General features: G+C 36.3%; 3 protein-coding genes across 6 annotated transcripts; 2 read left to right on the top strand and 1 right to left on the bottom strand.

Moving 5' to 3' along the window:
- Nucleotides 1-269: 269 nt before the first annotated feature.
- On the top strand, nt 270-7,500 carry LOC147556249 (ubiquinone biosynthesis protein (Protein of unknown function, DUF547)). Of its 4 annotated transcripts, none has more exons than XM_086664084.1 (13): nt 270-588; nt 1,619-1,786; nt 1,868-1,976; nt 2,062-2,154; nt 3,268-3,381; nt 4,583-4,774; nt 4,886-5,023; nt 5,452-5,891; nt 6,037-6,136; nt 6,254-6,313; nt 6,410-6,502; nt 6,587-6,706; nt 6,805-7,500. In XM_086664084.1, exons 2-13 carry the CDS (start codon nt 1,725-1,727, stop codon nt 7,129-7,131), a joined length of 1,848 nt encoding a protein of 615 aa, XP_086520210.1. In that variant the 5' UTR covers nt 270-588; nt 1,619-1,724; the 3' UTR covers nt 7,132-7,500. The 4 variants fall into 4 exon arrangements, with proteins under 4 accessions (XP_086520210.1, XP_086520208.1, XP_086520207.1 ...); XM_086664082.1 differs by having other exon boundaries at nt 309-838; XM_086664081.1 differs by having other exon boundaries at nt 341-1,144.
- A 219-nt stretch (nt 7,501-7,719) lies between these two features.
- LOC147556248 (uncharacterized) lies at nt 7,720-11,079 on the bottom strand. Its single transcript, XM_086664085.1, has 4 exons — nt 10,545-11,079; nt 8,590-8,651; nt 8,357-8,461; nt 7,720-7,947 (listed from the first exon to the last, which is right to left on the bottom strand). The coding sequence occupies exons 1-4, from the start codon at nt 10,768-10,770 to the stop codon at nt 7,816-7,818; spliced, it is 525 nt and encodes a 174-aa protein (XP_086520211.1). The 5' UTR covers nt 10,771-11,079; the 3' UTR covers nt 7,720-7,815.
- A 3,484-nt stretch (nt 11,080-14,563) lies between these two features.
- On the top strand, nt 14,564-16,903 carry LOC147556247 (Pentatricopeptide repeat (PPR) superfamily protein). The gene has a single exon (XM_086664352.1). The coding sequence runs from the start codon at nt 14,707-14,709 to the stop codon at nt 16,267-16,269; it is 1,563 nt and encodes a 520-aa protein (XP_086520478.1). The 5' UTR covers nt 14,564-14,706; the 3' UTR covers nt 16,270-16,903.
- The last annotated feature ends 524 nt before the right edge of the window (nt 16,904-17,427 follow it).

Genomic DNA, 17,427 nt, shown 5'->3' with positions numbered 1-17,427 from the left:
TTTATTTTGTTTCTTTATTTCTTAAATTAGTTATTTTAATTTCTAAGAAGGAAACGATGATTGTTTTTAAATAGGTAACTTTATTTCTACGAAGGACTATATTTTAAATTATGAAAGGCTTCTAAACAATATCCTTTATTAAAAAAGGATGTTTGTCCCAGTCATCGTTTTCCCTTCTGTTTTAAATAATAGATAATAGATATAGTAGTTTTGTTACATTATTCTATTTTATGTATATATCATATCATGTAATGATTATCAATTTCAACAAAAAAAAAAAAAACAAAAAAAATGAACAAAAAAAATGTAATAATTATCAAACAAAAGAAAAAGAAAATCTGGTTTAAGACTTCCCTAACCCCACCAACACAAACATGTCTGAGGCAACTTCTCTTTCTCTCTCTCTCTCTTCAATTACATTGTAAGATGATCATTTCTCTCTCTTTCTCTCTAATTTAATAGAGACAACAAGAACTCCATTGAAAAGGGGGTTTGAAGTTTTCTGGGTAAAAATACGTGTGGGTATAAGTGCTCAACTTTGATTCTAGGTTGTCATTTTCAGAAAGGAAAATAAAAAAGAAGATATGGGTAGGACTACTTCTTTAATGTGTCATTTATGTTTGATGATATAGAGTGGATCCCTGTCTCTTTCTCGAGTTTAACAAAATCGGAAAATGGGGAGTTGTTTCTTTCGAGTTTAATCAACTCTTACCCATTTTAACCTAAAAATTAGAGAAGAAGAAGAAGAAAAAAAAAAGCATCTTTCTTTTTTCATATTTCTGCAACTTGGGGGGGAAATCATTCACTAAATTCCGACTAGGAAACAACACCAGCATAAGTAAATCACCTCTCTTTTTACCTCTTTCTCTCTCTACTCTCTCTCTCTCTCTCTCTCTCTCTCTCTTCAGTCATTAGTGTCAGAGTTGTTTGTCTTTCTTTTATGGGGTAATGAATAATTTGAATTTTAATATGAACAGAGAGTCTTCTTCTGTCCTGTACTAGTTTTTCAATTTTGAATTTTAGGAGGGAGAAAAGGGTGGTGGTTGTTGATATAGACTACTTGTTTTTTGAAATTTTTGCCTACCCTTTTTCTGGTTGAAGATAAAAAACTCAAAAACTTCATCTTCCCAACTGTTCTTATAAGGTAGGTTTTCTCTCTCTACATTTTTCTCCCTTTATGTGTTTTTGAAGTGAATCAAAAGTCTTAGTTCTGATTTACTCATTTAGTCATTTACTTTTCTAGCTTTTTGTTTACTTAACCTTTTCATTCTCATTGCTTAAGGACCTAAAAGCTTTCTTCTTTTTCTTCTTTTTCATTGTGAATTTGCAATTTACCCAATCAGTGTTTTCTAGGGTTTTCATTTGCTCATTGTGAAGGGAATGAAAAGGTAAACTGAAAAGTGGGGTTTTATTATCTCTGGTTTTTAGAATAAGGTTTTGAGAGGGGTCACAGGATGGGTTCTATTTTCTTATTTGATCTCATTCCCCACTTTAGAGATTTTACTTTTCTTAAACCTACCTTTTCTTTTTATCTTTTCTTACAAAATCTACACTCTTCTCTCCACTTTCTAGCTTTTCAATATCTGAGCTTATGATGATACAATAATGTTGTTCACAGGTGCCACAGTGGTTTACTCTCTCTGGGTATCCATTTCTCATGCTTATCCACCTATATAGTATAGTTCTAGTGAGCTGCAAAAGGTGATCAATCTAGGTTTGTGTAGATGCAAGTCCATCGCGATTACAAGATGCACGACTCACCTGTCTCTCATTTTTCATTGAACTTGTAAGTTCAATTTGTACTCTTTTATCAACCCAATTTAGGGGGATTTGTCTGCAAATTCTCTACTTCATTTTCTTTCCACAGAAGTGACTCTCTCCCACAATGTTCAAAGGCTAGAAGAAGAGAATGTAATTCGGGACAACGTCAATTGGATTTTTCGCCCGAGTTTCAGGGTAACAAATCCATGTTAGAGGTTGGTAGTTGTATTTTTTGTCAGGAATGATTTAATTGTCTAAATTTTTTTTATCTGTTGAATTATTCATCTTCTTAACATTTAGGTGAGCACTTCTTCTAGTGGAGGAGCAAGAAGTCTTGGATCTTTTATTAAACTCAACATAGCTCAGCCTTACAGAATCCAGCTTGAGCGAGACGTAAGTGTAGCTTCTTCTAACTAATCGTACTAATCGAAATTTTGCTATTTTTTAGTTTCTTAAGAGTGACTATTTCATCATCAGCATAGTAAATAATATGTATTGAATTGTTTATGTTTTTTGAAGCCAAATGTCAAAATGGATTTTGTTTTTCTATTGAGAGTTTACATGTAGAGATTATAAAGTGATAACGTTTAGGCAGACAAACTGTCACCGTAAGTCCTTATGGAGGTTCGCTTTATTGAAGGTTTGAAGCTATAGTTCAAGTGTTCAACTCTTTCGGTTAATGGGCAGAAACATCCATCAATAAGTTAATGAGTAACGAAGAATAATTTCTGTTGCAGATATAAATACCAATCATAACTAGATGAGGGTTCCTAAAATTTCAATGCTATAGGAGCTAGAGACATCGAAAACAGGTTTACGTACGTGGATGGTAAAAGCTCCCAATAAGGTTTCTTTTTGTTCAAGGCACGATAGGGCTTTCAATAAAATCTGGATTTGGAATCTCACTTAAGAAACTCGAATACCATTATATTTCTCGGATTCAAATTCAGAAACTGCTCTAGATATCTGTAAATCTCTGATTATGTGATACAAACAAGAGACCATATTTTAATTCCACATGATACAGCTATGACATAGGACGGAGGAAGCTGAAGAATAATCGAATGATAAACGAAAATAAAAATTAGGACATAAAGTAATGTTCAGATAAGAAATGGCAACCGGGATTTTTTATATTAACCCATAAGATGATTCTAAACAAAGAACTAAATCTCTTTGTACAGTAGTCTATCTAATTACTAGGAAACCTAAATTGAGTCAACTTCGAAAACTAGTTATAACATAATAGAAAGTACTTGCTTGGTAGACTAATTTTACTTAGAAACTTGCAATGAATCCCCACTTATGGATGTTCAGTTGGCTCTCCTTGATGCACGGCCGGATGGTTCCCATCAAGCTACAAGGAAGAAGATCTTCTAAATACTTCAGAAACTTGGCCAAGTGGGCGCAAAGCTATTTCTTTAAATGCATGAATAATTATATTGAATCTGACAAACTATTGATAAAATTTAAAAATCTGAAGAGTATTATCTGCCACTTTTGTAGGTTGAAATACTGCATCGACAGCTGGAGGAAGAGATGGAGCTCCGCAGCGTCCTGGAAAATGCTGTTGCACATAGTGCTCTAAAGTTATCTAATATATCATGCCTCCCACATCATGTATGCCGCTTTCTTGTTCATTCTTGCTATTAATATTTTAAATGTGCAAAATTCGTACTATTTAGATGGTCAAGCATGGAAGATCTTGATGGACTACGAGTAAAGAGATGATCCAGTAGTCTTGAAATGTCAAGACTTTGGAGAAAACATATTCCCGACAAGATTTATCTCTCATTATTTCAGTTGTCATGACCATTAGACATCACTTAAGAGCAGGGGCGGACCTATGTGTAGTCCAGCCTAGGCCATTGCCCAGGCTGGAATATTTAGTTTCCTCTGTAAACTCATGACACGAACAAGGATCCGGCCCAGTGGATAGGTTTCTGCCTAGTGCATCTAAGGTTTGAGGTTCAAATCCCCTTCAAAGCACTTACATCCCTATTTTTGCATGTTTTTTTCTTTTAAAGAGCTGGTTCTTTTCAGTCCTTCTATTATGACCAACTCACAGAATGACCCCCATAATTTGACCAACTTCGAAAATAGACTCTCAAATTACTTTTTTTTTTTCTTCTGCTAGTGATTATATATTATTTTAATTTCAATTTCACCCTTATTATTTTTGTATTATGAAAGATAGAGTTATTATGAGGGAGACCAAGAGATTTGTTATTTTTATCTTCTCTTATTTTCCTCGTGTTTAAGGTCGCTATCTCGTCTATTTCATCGTTTTCTCGCAAAAGACAAGACTTGTTTGCAAATAATGACTAGTTCTTCGTTGTCGAGTCTCATTTTCTTCTTTTCTCTTTCGTTCCTCACATTAATACCTACTTTATTATAGGTAAAAATTATCAAGATTAATGCATATATGCATAATAATATGTGAAATTAGTACACATAAATAATATCTACACGATTAATTTAGAGTAACTTTAATCTTGCCCAGGCTAGCTGAGAATCCTGGTTCCGCCCCTGCTTAAGAGTATCTGTATATACATATATATAGGGTACAGCTCAGTATTATTAATATAAATTAGGGTTACACACATTAATACTTGTTATAATATAAATCTTCGACAGTTGTACAAGTATATGTAAGGGACACTGTCACACTGGTATGAAGTGTCAGATAGGAAGAGCAGAGTTTGCTCTAAGGTTGGGGTGATCAACCAGTTTTAATTCATAATATGCTGAAGTTCAAGTTAATAGTTCCAACATTTTGATGATTGTATCACCTCAATAAGAGATATATGGATTATACCAGGCACAGGCGAAGGAACTCTTATCTAGCATTGCCACATTGGAGACCACAGTTTCAAATCTTGAGGAAGATATGGTGTCTTTGCAGTTCCAACTAACTCAAGAAAGAAATGAACGGAGACTCGCAGAATACCATCGCAAACATTCACCTTCACAGTCACGCTATCTTGTCTCTCCTGATGATATGGATAGAATGGTAAATAACTTTTCCATTTTTCCTCTTCTTCTGGTACAGGATGGATCTTTGCCATTTCTTGTTTCTACAATATAAGTTTACTGACAATGGTTTCACTAACACATTATTCAGAATTCCTTTACTTCCGAATATGGGGAGCCCTCCATGTTTGAACCAAGTCATAGCTCTGGGAAGATCTCATGCCGAGAGGAAACAGATGGACTATCAGAAACTAGTATCAGATTGCCAGTGACATCTTCGACAAGACTAGTACGTCTTTTCAACTTAACCTTTATTTATTTAAGTACGAAGAATCGTTGCGTGACAGCTTAAGCTTGATTTGTTCTATCAAAACATGGAACTCCATGTCTTGTGTTTGACATTCCAATATGATGGAACATACTGTGTGATGAAGATTGTGATTTTGTCTGAGTACTAGGTTTACACTCTTGGTTTAAATGGGTAGGTGGTTTCCGGTTTCAATTTTATACCCATATATATTACTTACGTGTTCTTATCTGTTAATCTCGGTATTCTGGTCATCATTAATGAACGAAAAATCACAACTTGAAAATTCAAGTTTACACGAGGTGTGCATGTTATGTATAGTTTGAACAAGTTTGCTTATCATGTGATGTTATTCTGTTGCCGAAAAATCACTTATAGACAACTAATCATTTTGACTTTACTTTCCTCAGAATAAAGAGGACTCTTGCTCATCCATCAGAGACAAAGTATCTACACAAATGTTTCAGCATGTAATAGATGGAAAATTGAGAAGAGAGATGTCAATTACAGGTCTCTGGGATCACCCTAATAAGCTATCAGAGGAGATGGTTCTGTGCATGAGGAATATTTTCATCTCACTGGCAGATTCTTCGACTCCATCATCAAAATCATCTTTGTCTTCCACACAATCTGAACGTTCAACAATTTTATCATGGGTCCAGAGCCCACAAGTTGATATGCAGAGTATTAGTGAGATCTTTGCTGCAAAGGATGCATTTGATCCATACAGAGTTCGCGGAAAATTAAGCTGGGCAGATATTGGAATTTACGGGTCGGCAATTGAGGTTTCATGGATGTCTGTCGGGAAGAAACAGCTAGAATATGCTTCTGGGGCACTACGAAGATTTAGGTAAGATGGTCTCTACCATCTCCTTGGTTAAGCTTTCATGGTCGAAGTATAAACATCTTTTTGCCTGTTAGTTTCGAATGGTTCGTGAACATGATTCCTTAATTATAAGGGTAGAGCTGACAATATGGTTGGTTATTGGTAGCAGATTGCTTGTTGAGCAACTAGCTAAAGTGAATCCTGTCCACTTAAGCGACGATGAGAAGTTGGCTTTCTGGATTAACTTATATAATGCTTTGATCATGCATGTAAGTAGTTGTTCTACTTGATTTGTCCTGGATTAACTTATCGAACTAAACTACGCAAATGGGAATACAGAATCAAGAGAATTGATCTATGAATCTCTAATTACTTTATCATTTCAGGCTTACTTGGCATATGGAGTCCCTAGAAATGACGTGAAGCTTTTTTCGTTGATGCAGAAGGTACACCTCTGTAGCATATGTTTCTCTCTTGTATAATTTTTCCACTTCCCTTTAGATCCTGCTTAAACCCTAATTATAATCGGACATTGGTTTCAGGCAGCTTATACAGTTGGTGGGCATTCCTTTAGTGCTGCCGCAATTGAATATGTGATTCTGAAGATGCAGCCACCAATTCAAAGGCCACAAACTGTATGGATCCTCTCATGTCTGATGAAATTTTCAAATCATAATTAATGTAGTAGTATCTCATTCGTAAGCTCAAAATGTTTGCAGGCTTTACTTCTTGGAATGCAGAAGAATAAGGTACCTGACGAACTACGGAATTTCTCAGTTGATGTACTTGAACCTCGTGTAACTTTTGCTCTTAGCTGCGGAATGTACTCATCACCTGCAGTTATATCTTCCCCCAACTCTTTTTTTTTTCTTCACTAGTGTTTGAAGATCTGGTTGAAAGAAAGAAGAGGAACTCATGAATTTTATTGAAATTTCAGGTGAGAATGTATAGTGCGGAGAAGGTAAGAGAGGAACTAGAAGAAGCAGAGAGAGACTTCATACGGGCATCGGTGGGTGTAAGTAGGAAAGGGAGAGTACTGATGCCGAAAATGGTATATGGATATGCAAGGGGGTTTGTTGATGACGATTTAAGTGCGGCTGTATGGATATCCAAACATCTTCCTTTCCACCAGGCTGCAGTGGTTGAGCAATGCATCTCGAAGAGGAGACAAAGCATCCTTGGTAGTCGCAGCTGTGCCATCCTTCCTTTTGATTCTCGTTTTCGCTACTTGTTCTTGCCTTCGTCCCCATCATCATGTCAATAACCTCGTCCCTCTCTTTCTCGCTTCTCTCTGATGACGGCATGAATGATGGAAAGCAAAGGTCATGTTTCCAACCTTGACATATCCAGTTCAACTGATTCTCTTTGACCAGCATGAACGCGTGCTGGTTAGTTCTTTTCGGATGGTTTCATGTGGGCGCTGTTGATTATCCTTTGTATGATGATGGTCTATCTCATATCGAGTTCTTCTCATGTATAGGCACCACTCAAGGTCTGCGGAAATGTTGTAGTAGAGAGAAACTGTGTTGTTGAAATGCATAAACTGAAACTTCGTTATTATGTATGTACATTTGATAAAAGAATTGGTGGTTGGTTTTCAAGTTAGGGAAGAAAAATGTACAGTTAATTCAAAGTCGCAGTTTTCATTTTCATAATATCAATGTCGGGGCTTTAGCTTATGAATTAGGTTGTCGTATTTTGGAATACTACAAACATTTTGATTTTAAATCACCGAGATTTCCAAGAAACAACGGATTGAAGCTTGGAGAGAAGTTTCACTAGAAGCTCGTACTTCCCCACAATTCTTTAGAGATCATTGATATACCTTTATTTGATTAAGCTTCGAGAGAAATTTCAAAGTGAGATTTACTTTATATTTAAACTTTAATGTGACAAAGACTTGATCTATGTTAAAATAAATAAATTTTAATACAAACAGCGAAATCATTTATTTATATTTCTCCATTATTCTCCGTGCTTCTTCCAAACTATCCTCCTCAGTAGGAATATCTTTGGTTCCTTTCGGCCCTTCGTCCTTGTTCAAGGCTATAAACACAAAATATATGAGCCCCATCACTCCCTGTTAGGAAAAAAGAAAGATCCTGTTAATAAATGTACATTTATTAAGGCGATGATGAATATACATATTATAAACGTAACGTAATACTCATTAGTAATTTCAGCTGCCATCATATAGATACCCGTATTTGATGCTCTGATACTTGTTAGATACTAATAATTAGTCAATCGGAAAATGTGTATGTAATGTTTTACATCTTGTATGTACTTGCAGAAATTGTTATTGTGTTGATAATATACCGTTCCAGCATAATGACATTTTATGTGTATAAAACAACAGAAGAGGGAGAAAAAGATAAAAGAAAATAAAGAATTTCAGTACAGAAGAGTTACTAAATGCTTCCAAAAAGAAAACAAAGTGCATTCGTGAAAAGGATAATCAGATAAGGTGAGAACAAGTAGAGACATACCAGAACAAAGAAAACCGTAGATATGAAAGATTTGAGTATAAAAAGGAGAACCACTGATCCTACTCCAACCACAGAAATCTTCGCTATCGGCCTTGGAATAGATTCCTGAAAACCGAAGTGAATAAAATTAGGTGATTACAAGCTTTATAATCTCTAACAGATGATAAGTATTATAAATCATTCAAAACTGTTTACATCTAAATTGTAAGAGTTGAAATGGAGAATAAACATACAGGAACAAGATTCGTCCCTGTGTCAATGCCATCCTTTCCAACCCTCCAAGCCGTCTGAAGAACTATTTCACATAATTAAATAGTAGGAATTAGCAATGCTCATAAAATTAAGAAAAATAAAGCGTTTTCTAGTTTTCATACACAAGATGTGGCCACAACAAATTTGAACCATCCCAACGCCAGAGAGGGTTGTGGTTGAGCATTAGTGATGGAACTCATGTGGGATGGGGTGGGACAATATTTTAATACCTTTTCTTATTATAGCAATCTAAGTATAACAAAAGCTGAAAGTAATCGCCATTGGCTGATTAACTAGCCATCTCTCTCGATTCTTACCATCTACTAGATGTGCTCATGCACGTTTTATTTAGGGAAACGGGTAGCTATGGTAACAAGATCATGCCATACAGAGTCCAGAGGTCCAGATCTACCATATCATCTCTCTACCCTACCTAATAACTCAAAAGATAAAATCTTGTTTTCTTTGTATTTTACCTCCAAATCTCTGATAGATTTGTCCTGTCAGGTAACCAGTTGATGGATCTGATTGGACCTAATTATTCTGAACTCGACCAGTTCACTGGGTTTGAGTAGCTCAATAGATTGATTGCCCCATTCAGACCTTCACATCCATCTCTACTTGATTTAGGAGTAAGTCACAATTCAAAGCGACTCAAGGGGTATACAGACTTAATTCACCTCACTTCCACTCAATGCAGAACAAGAATCTCCCTCTTTCCCTCAAAGATGGAATTTTGAAATAACATTAGGGGCCATCTAGAGGCTATTAAAAGTTCTCTTATTATAGTCTAGGTTGTTGGGCTCGGGACTTGGCCCTAACTCCGCCAAGCAAAGTCCAGTCCTTCCCAAGTTTGCTGATTAACTTTTTCTACTACATATATAATACATATGATATGAACCTGAAATAAGAGTACTAGTTGAGAAGAATAAGTTGCTACGCAACCAACAACAGTGGCAGAAGACGAAGAAGAAAGGTTAGTCGTTTAATCCAAGCAATAGCAAATGATGATTCGTTCTCTTATCATACACTCTTTGCTCTAGAATAAAAAACAAAAGAGAGGGCCTTTTATGCATATTTATACGATTCAGATGACTCCTGACTCAACTAACATGGCCATGACTTGTGCAAGTGACTTTATGAACTAGGAAATCTAGAAGTTTTTGGATCCCCAAGTAGCTTGAGCTAGTGAGCTACTATGACCCCCTAGCCGGCCTGCGGGTCTACTCAAGAATTCAATTACTTAACTAGCTAGGAAAGGAAACTATGATTCTTCAAGGAAAAGTCGGTCGCCTATAACCCTCAGATTACATGCAACTGTGGCATAAGCTCTACTTGGCACATCAACTCCAATTCACATTCCAAGTTTCATCACATAGATGGTGGCATGGGGCTCATCTCAATCCAATATCAAGGCCCCCATGGCCATTTACACCCACATCCCATCCACTCAGCCGAACCAAGTGAGTATGGGGTCGAGCTAGTTCTTCCTCTACCCAAGAGCAACCAAACAATATGCTACCCAACTAAAAAAAACCTAAGCAATACAAGATTTACTTGTATAGCCATGGTAACTGTGAGAATAGTCGTCAACAACCCTTGGTTGGAGTGGTAAGAAGTTCAGTCTTCCACCTTAGAGGTCAAGGGTTCGAGGCACACTGACAATTCAAAGAAACAGTGAGAATAGTCCCACATGGGAGAAGGGTGATCTAGTAATCAAGAATATAATGTCCAGGTCCTGTGAGAATTTGGACAGTTTCAGTGGGTGAGCTGGGATGAATATCCAATTTGAGAATTTTATCAGTTTAAGTCCAAAATTGTTTGCTCATCAAGTAATTTAAGTAGAGATTTATGACTTGGAGCTCCAAAAAGATTGTTATTTTCACATGAGATTCAAAACCCTAGTATATAAAGTAGCTAGAAAGGGAGAACCAACCTTTGAAGAAAACATTGTTGGATTGAGCTGCAACTACGACGGGTGCCGACCGATGTTGAATAGGGTTTCTTCTTTTCCTCCTTACAGAAAGAAGGGTGAGGTTCTTATTGTTCTCTTTCTTGAAAAGGGATAAGGATTTGACTGGAAAAAGTTGAGAAGTATAAGTAGTGGTAAAATGAGGAGACAAACAAGAGGATGATATTTTGGGTAGGAGATGAAGTGACATTGTGTATGAAGAAGAAGAAGAAGAAGAAGAAGTTGGTTTTAAAGCCAAAGTTCCATTCTTTTCTTGTGTTTCCCCTGTTTTATAAAGTTAATCGCTATTTTAAAATGAATGGACATGGAAGATAGGGAAATTCTGTTTAGAACCCTTGTTTCTTCTCTAGGCAGCCTACTCTGGTCGGTTTCCCTTACAAACTCGTATTGAAAATGATATGGAATTTGATCATAACAACCTGCATAGTTAAATGAAAGCTGAAACTTTTATCTAACATCTTGTAACATTGTAGATGGACTAAATTTATACCTAATTTTCAAGGGAAGAGAGGATGTCCGAAGGAAGGAACTAAAAGTTGATTCCAAGTTATTTCACCCGTATTCTCTAGACAAAGAGACCATGCCTACTCGAATCTTAACCAAAAGAAACGAGTCGGACACCTGGTAATTCGGATCCCCTCATAGTACGGATATAAATATCGAAGTAAGCCAAGGACTAAAGTGAGCGACAAAAAGAGAGTTGAGAAATGAGATACAAACCATGGCGACATGGAGGAAAATTCTCCAATATATAGTATACTCCGGGAACAAAGGGTACCGTAAGATTGATGTTATTATTTCATTGAGGAAAAGGGGAAAGGGGCCCTAAAGACATAAGGTCAAACAAAGTGCCATTCTAAGCATACCTGGTCCCAGGTTTCAATGACATGTGGTTGTAGTAGGATCCTATACGTGGTTGTTCTGATTGAAGATCAAAAGCTTTCAATAACTGGTCGACCGACAAGCAAAAATTGATTCCGGTAGAGGAAGGGTGGAATTCAACACGGATGTTGGGCGACAGTAAGATGACCGAAAGAATGACAGACAAAAAAACCATGAAGAGTAAACATGACTAATCAATAAAGCGGAGATCTAAATGAAATGGTGTTTAGTTTATGCCATGTAGTGGTGTTTAATTGACTAGGGTTCTTCTAACTTACTAGATCTGATGAATAAAATAGAGCTGAACCAAATAATCAAATTTAAAGATCCAATCGAACAAGATCGATTGTATCCGCCGAATATAAGAAGTAATTAAGAAATAAAATATAAATTAAAACTAAAATAAATAAGGTTAGATAGACTCCCTCCTAGTTTGGTTTAGTAAATTTGTTGAGGATAAAATCCCTCAGTGAAAACAATAGATTCTTGTCTGCGTTGTTAGATTTCGAATACTTCCATAGATCTGTGTTGTATATGTATACTTTATGTATAGTTGTCTGTGATGTTTAGATCTACTTAGTGTCAATAAATCTGTAATGAAAATGAAGCTTAAGATTGACTGGGCCAGCTGATCTAGGAATCTGCTGATAAAATCTTTAGGGTTAATTCAGTTTTGGCCCCCGATTTGTGACCAACTCGCCGTTTTGGCCCCCATAAGTGTCCGATAGTTCGTTTTGGCCCCAAAATCAAATTTTCGGGCAGTGGTGACATCATCATGGCATAAGCAATAATTTCACATACCCAAAATACCCCTCTGATCAAATCAAAAGTTTGATTCTGAGTTGTCAAATCAATTAACCCTAATTATTAAGTACATTTCCTTCCCCCAAGACACCTTCTTCTCCATTTCAAGATTTTCTTTTCCCCTTCATTAATCTCTAGCAAAGTTCATCAAAGAAATCCTATGAATCTCTCTACTTCTTTGATTTGATCCATAAAACTCCACGAATATGAAATCTTTCACAAAATATTCAAATGATTTTGAGTGAAAATGAGGACTTTTAGGTTGAAGAGATTTGAGTAAGAAATAGAAACATTGAGTTGTTGACCCATAATAACTGATCCAAACATTTATTAGATTTTCAGTCTTGAAATCAACCCTAATAGTATCCAATCAATCATTTTCCAGGAACTAAGTTGTTTAAATCCAACTAAGAAAGCTTTAATGGAAGTTTTATTAGTGGTGAAAAAAGAAGTTTAGAAAGATGAAGCTAAGAAAGACTTATAAAAATGAAGATGAAGCTAAGAAAGCTTTAATGTAAGATGGGGCTAAGAAAGCTTTAATGGAAGTTGAAGCTAATAAACCTTTAATGGAAGTTTTATTGTTGGTGAAAAAACAAGTTTAGAAAGATGAAGCTAAGAAAGCTTTAATGGAAGTTGAAGCTAAGAAAGCTTTAATGGAAGTTTTATTTTTGGTGAAAAAAGAAGTTTAGAAAGATGAAGAAGTTAATGGAAGGAGTTGAGTATTGACTGCTAAAGTTAATGGAGAAGAAAGTAAAAGTCTTAGGAGGATAAAAAATAAGGTATTAAATAACTAGATGTGACAACTCAGGATCAACTTTTGATTTGGTCAGAGGGGTATTTTGGGTATAGAAAATTATTGCTTATGCCATGATGATGTCACCACTGCCCGAAAATTTGATTTTGGGACCAAAACGAACTGCCAGACACTTATTGGGCCCAAAATGGCGAGTTGGTCACAAATCGGGAGCCAAAACGAAATTAACCCAAATCTTTATCTTTGACTCTAAGATTGAGGGACACCCCTCCCGTAAAAAAAAGAGATTTAAATTGATTGAAAACTGGTATTCAGAGATTTTTCTTGTTGTTGTGGATCTAGTTTAAGATGGGATTCGACTCCGTATTCGGTTTTGGGCCAACCTACTTATATTACAGGCACTTTATCAAAGTTTAAAGGTGTCTTTTTTTCTTCTTCTGGAAATTGATTATGATCTAAGATAGTCATTACAATGGCATTGATAGATCAAAGATATGATAAACACGATAAGTTCCTAATTCAAACTCTTACAAGAACGAGCCTATAACCCAACTAAATTATGGTTCGAAGTCCAACTAGACTATGGCCTAAAGCCCAACAACATTATTTATACCTTAATAATCCAAAAGTTCCATAAACCATGAAATCCGCTTCTTCTAGGCATCGAACCTCGAAACCTCTAGGGTTTTGGAGTTTATGCCAACATTATCCACCACTTGAGCTACCAAATATTGTCTCAAAATTCTGAACTTTCTTTGTGTTTGGTAAGCTATTTAGGGTAAAAAAGATGGGGGTCCCTTGACTCATTTTTCTGTGTTTGTCCGAAATATGGGGAACTTGTCACCATCCCCCAACCCGAGTAAGACTTTCTCCGTTGGGTAAAAGAAAATATCTCTTTATTCTTTGTCTCTATATCTTTACTGTTTCTCCCACTCTCTCTCTCACTCTTTTTCTGACTTTCTTTAACGGTTGCCAACAGGCTGTGTCGTGGCGTGCCCAAACTACAAAGGTCTGGACGCCATTATTGTGCCGAGTCGTGGCTAATGAGTCAACTGTTGCCGCCACATTCACGAACTATTTATTTATTTATTTGTAAACAAAAAAAATAACAAAAGAAAATACTAAACATTTTTTAAGTCAAACGTTGCGATCTTTGTTTAAACTTTAGAATCTATGTTTGTTTTATTAATCAAAAATTTACTTTCAACAAAATGACAATAATCTTTGTAAATTAAATACCTATTTCTAATGGATTAACGTAACTTAGCGGGTTAGAAACACTAAGGGTCGTGTTTCCCATTCCTAACGTGTCGTGATTGATGGGTCTGGGAGTTTAAAATCTCAATCCCAACCCCACCACGACCCGCTTGATCCGTGGCAGGTCGGCATGGCACGCCATGCGCCGTTCCTTGTCATATAAATGTTTGTTATAGAGTAAACTTTTCTTTCACTAAATTTTTGTAGGAACAAATTTATAAAAAAAAATTTGGAGTGGGAGTTTTGAACAAATACTTGGTCAAAGTTAGGAGAACAATTCAAGAAGGGCGGGAGTTGGGTTGTGAAACTTGGAAACAATATTTTCGAAACTTTGGAGGTCCCATCTCTCACTCACTCTGTCTCTCTCTCTAATATTGAAGTTTCTCTCTCTAAATTGTTTGTTCTTCCCGTGGCCAAAGAGCATTTGACATGCCATTTTTACCAAATAATGAAACATTAAGAAACTTAAACCAATCCATCTTGACATTACTAGATAAATCCAATCATCTTAACCATCTCAAACAACTTCAATCTTTCCTCATAACTTCAGGTCATGGCCAAACTCAATTTTATTCATTCAAACTCGTTCGTTTCTGCATTCTCACTCTCTCAAATCTCGATTATGCTCGTTTCATCTTCGACCATCTTCATTCACCAAATGTCTATCTTTATACCGCCATGATCACAGCATATTCTTCACAGTCTGATCATAATTCAACTCTTATCTTATACAGAGATATGATTCGCCATGGAAAACCTCGACCCAGTCATTTTATCTACCCCCATGTTTTGAAATCCTGTTGTGGGACTAAATCTATACACAATCACATTCTGAAATCAGGTTTTAATGGGTACCCAGTTGTTCAAACTGCTCTTATTGATTCTTATTTGAAGTGTTGTTCTGATGTAGTTGTTGCTCGTCAACTGTTTGATGAAATGCTTGATAAGAATGTTGTTTCTTGGACTGCAATGATTTCTGGGTATGCTAGAGTTGGGGAGATTGGTAATGCTATTATACTGTTTGAAGAAATGCCACAGAGAGATGTTCCGTCTTGGAATGCTATTATTGCTGGGTGCACGCAGAACGGGTTGTTCACAGAGGCCATCTCGTTTTTTAAGCGAATGATTTCTGATTCTGATATGAGACCAAATCAAGTTACTGTAGTTTGTGTTCTTTCAGCTTGTGGTCACTTGGGTATGCTTCAACTTGGGAGATGGATCCATGGATATATTTATCGAAACGGTATTATTCCTAGTTCATTTATACTAAATGCTCTCGTAGACATGTACGGAAAATGTGGGAATTTGAAAGAAGCAAGATGGATTTTCGACCAAACGTTGGGCAAAAGCCTCACGACTTGGAATTCCATGATCAATTGTCTTGCTCTTCATGGACAAAGTGAGTCGGCAATTAGTGTATTTGAAAACTTGATGAATTATGGAGGTCAAGTGAAACCTGACGAGGTTACCTTTGTTGGGTTGCTTAATGCCTGCACTCATGGAGGATTGGTCGAACAAGGTTGTGAGTACTTCACTTTGATGACTAGACATTTCGGAATTGAGCCACATATTGAGCACTATGGTTGTGTAATTGACCTTCTTGGTAGAGCTGGTAAGTTTGAAGAAGCGATGGAAATCATTAAGGAGATGAGAATCGAACCAGATGAAGTGGTATGGGGTTCTCTTCTAAATGGTTGTAAGATCCATGGACGTATGGATTTGGCGGAATTTTCAGTGAAAAAACTGATTGAAATCAATCCAAATAATGCAGGTTATGGTATAATGTTAGCAAATATATATGGTGAGTTAGGGAATTGGGATAAAGTGAGAAATGTGAGGAAAATGTTAAACGAAAGGGGAGTAACAAAGACTCCTGGGTGTAGTTGGATCGAAGTTGATAGCCAAGTTCATCAGTTTTACTCGGCGGATAAGATGCATCCTGGAACAGATGATATATACAAGATGCTTGATGGTTTTGTTGGATTTTATTAATTTCAAATTTATATATATATATTTGAATTTTCAGCTAAGTTGGTATATATTTGAATTTCTAAGTGTCAACAACCCTTGACTGGAGTGGTTCCCAAGTTGGTGTCCACCCTTTCAGAAGGAAAAAAATGTAAGGGGAGAGGGTTGTGTTTAACCAACTTATCGCAGCCTGATCTACCCGGTTCCATTGCAGGAATGAGTGAGTTTGGCTCATTGAGATCAGTTTCTGGGTTTCAAATGGAAGAAGGGGGTTGGTTTGAGGTGGGATTGACATAGCTGGAGGTCTTGGGATTTCATGATTGGAAGCACTTGATTCTTCCGAGTTAAGAAGTTTGCATTGTCAAGTTATTGGAGACTAAGGGGACGAGATTCCTTATGGTAGGAAGAGAGCAAGTAGTCGGTGATGGATGAACAGTCAGGGTAATGGTGGACGAGGAAGGGGTTAGGGTAGTTATGATAGAAAACTAGATCGAAAGCGAAAAAAGAACCAATGCTCGTGATACAATGAAAGAGTTCAAGTCTCTGATATTTTCCATGAAGGTCAGAGCGTATTTTTAAATCTTCAACATTGTTACAAGATTTGGTGAAAGGCAATATTGTTATAAGTTCAATATATAATGTAATCCAATTTGGTGGAGATCTTATCTCTATAAGGTTTTTGTTTGAGTCTGACTTGCCTGAATCTGACTTGGTCGAATATGACTCTTTTGTGTCTCTGTCAGGTTAATGATAGAGTCGAATGGGTAACGAGATAGCAAAAACATTACTAAACTAAACATCAAAATAAACTCTTCGATATAAATCCGACTCACATCGGTATACCGAAAGTTCGAAACCATCCAACTCGAAAGAGAAAAACTACAAAACACAAAACAATTTAACCGTATTTATTATTTATTTTGAAATGGGTTCATAACATGATTAAAATTGAGAAAATAAAAGTTGGTTATGATCACTTATTCCATGAATAAACCAAGTAATTGGTATCTCCATCATTAGTATATAAACCATCGTCAAAAGCATTATATACACAAACAGCATTACCACACCTTTTCATGTCTCTATCAGAATTGAAAACTAGATAACCTCCTTGTATAAGTTTTCCATTTAATTTCTCATCTCTCCACCAAAAATTGCACCAAAATAGTGTTCTCACAGACT

The sequence above is a fragment of the Eschscholzia californica genome, unplaced genomic scaffold (genome assembly GCF_041429995.1).
Source record: "Eschscholzia californica isolate CP2 unplaced genomic scaffold, dmEscCali1.0.p SCAF_2, whole genome shotgun sequence".
NCBI classification, from domain to species: Eukaryota; Viridiplantae; Streptophyta; class Magnoliopsida; order Ranunculales; family Papaveraceae; genus Eschscholzia; species Eschscholzia californica.
The sequence above is the reverse complement of the archived record's forward strand: the minus strand, read 5'-3'. Positions and strand labels throughout refer to the sequence as shown.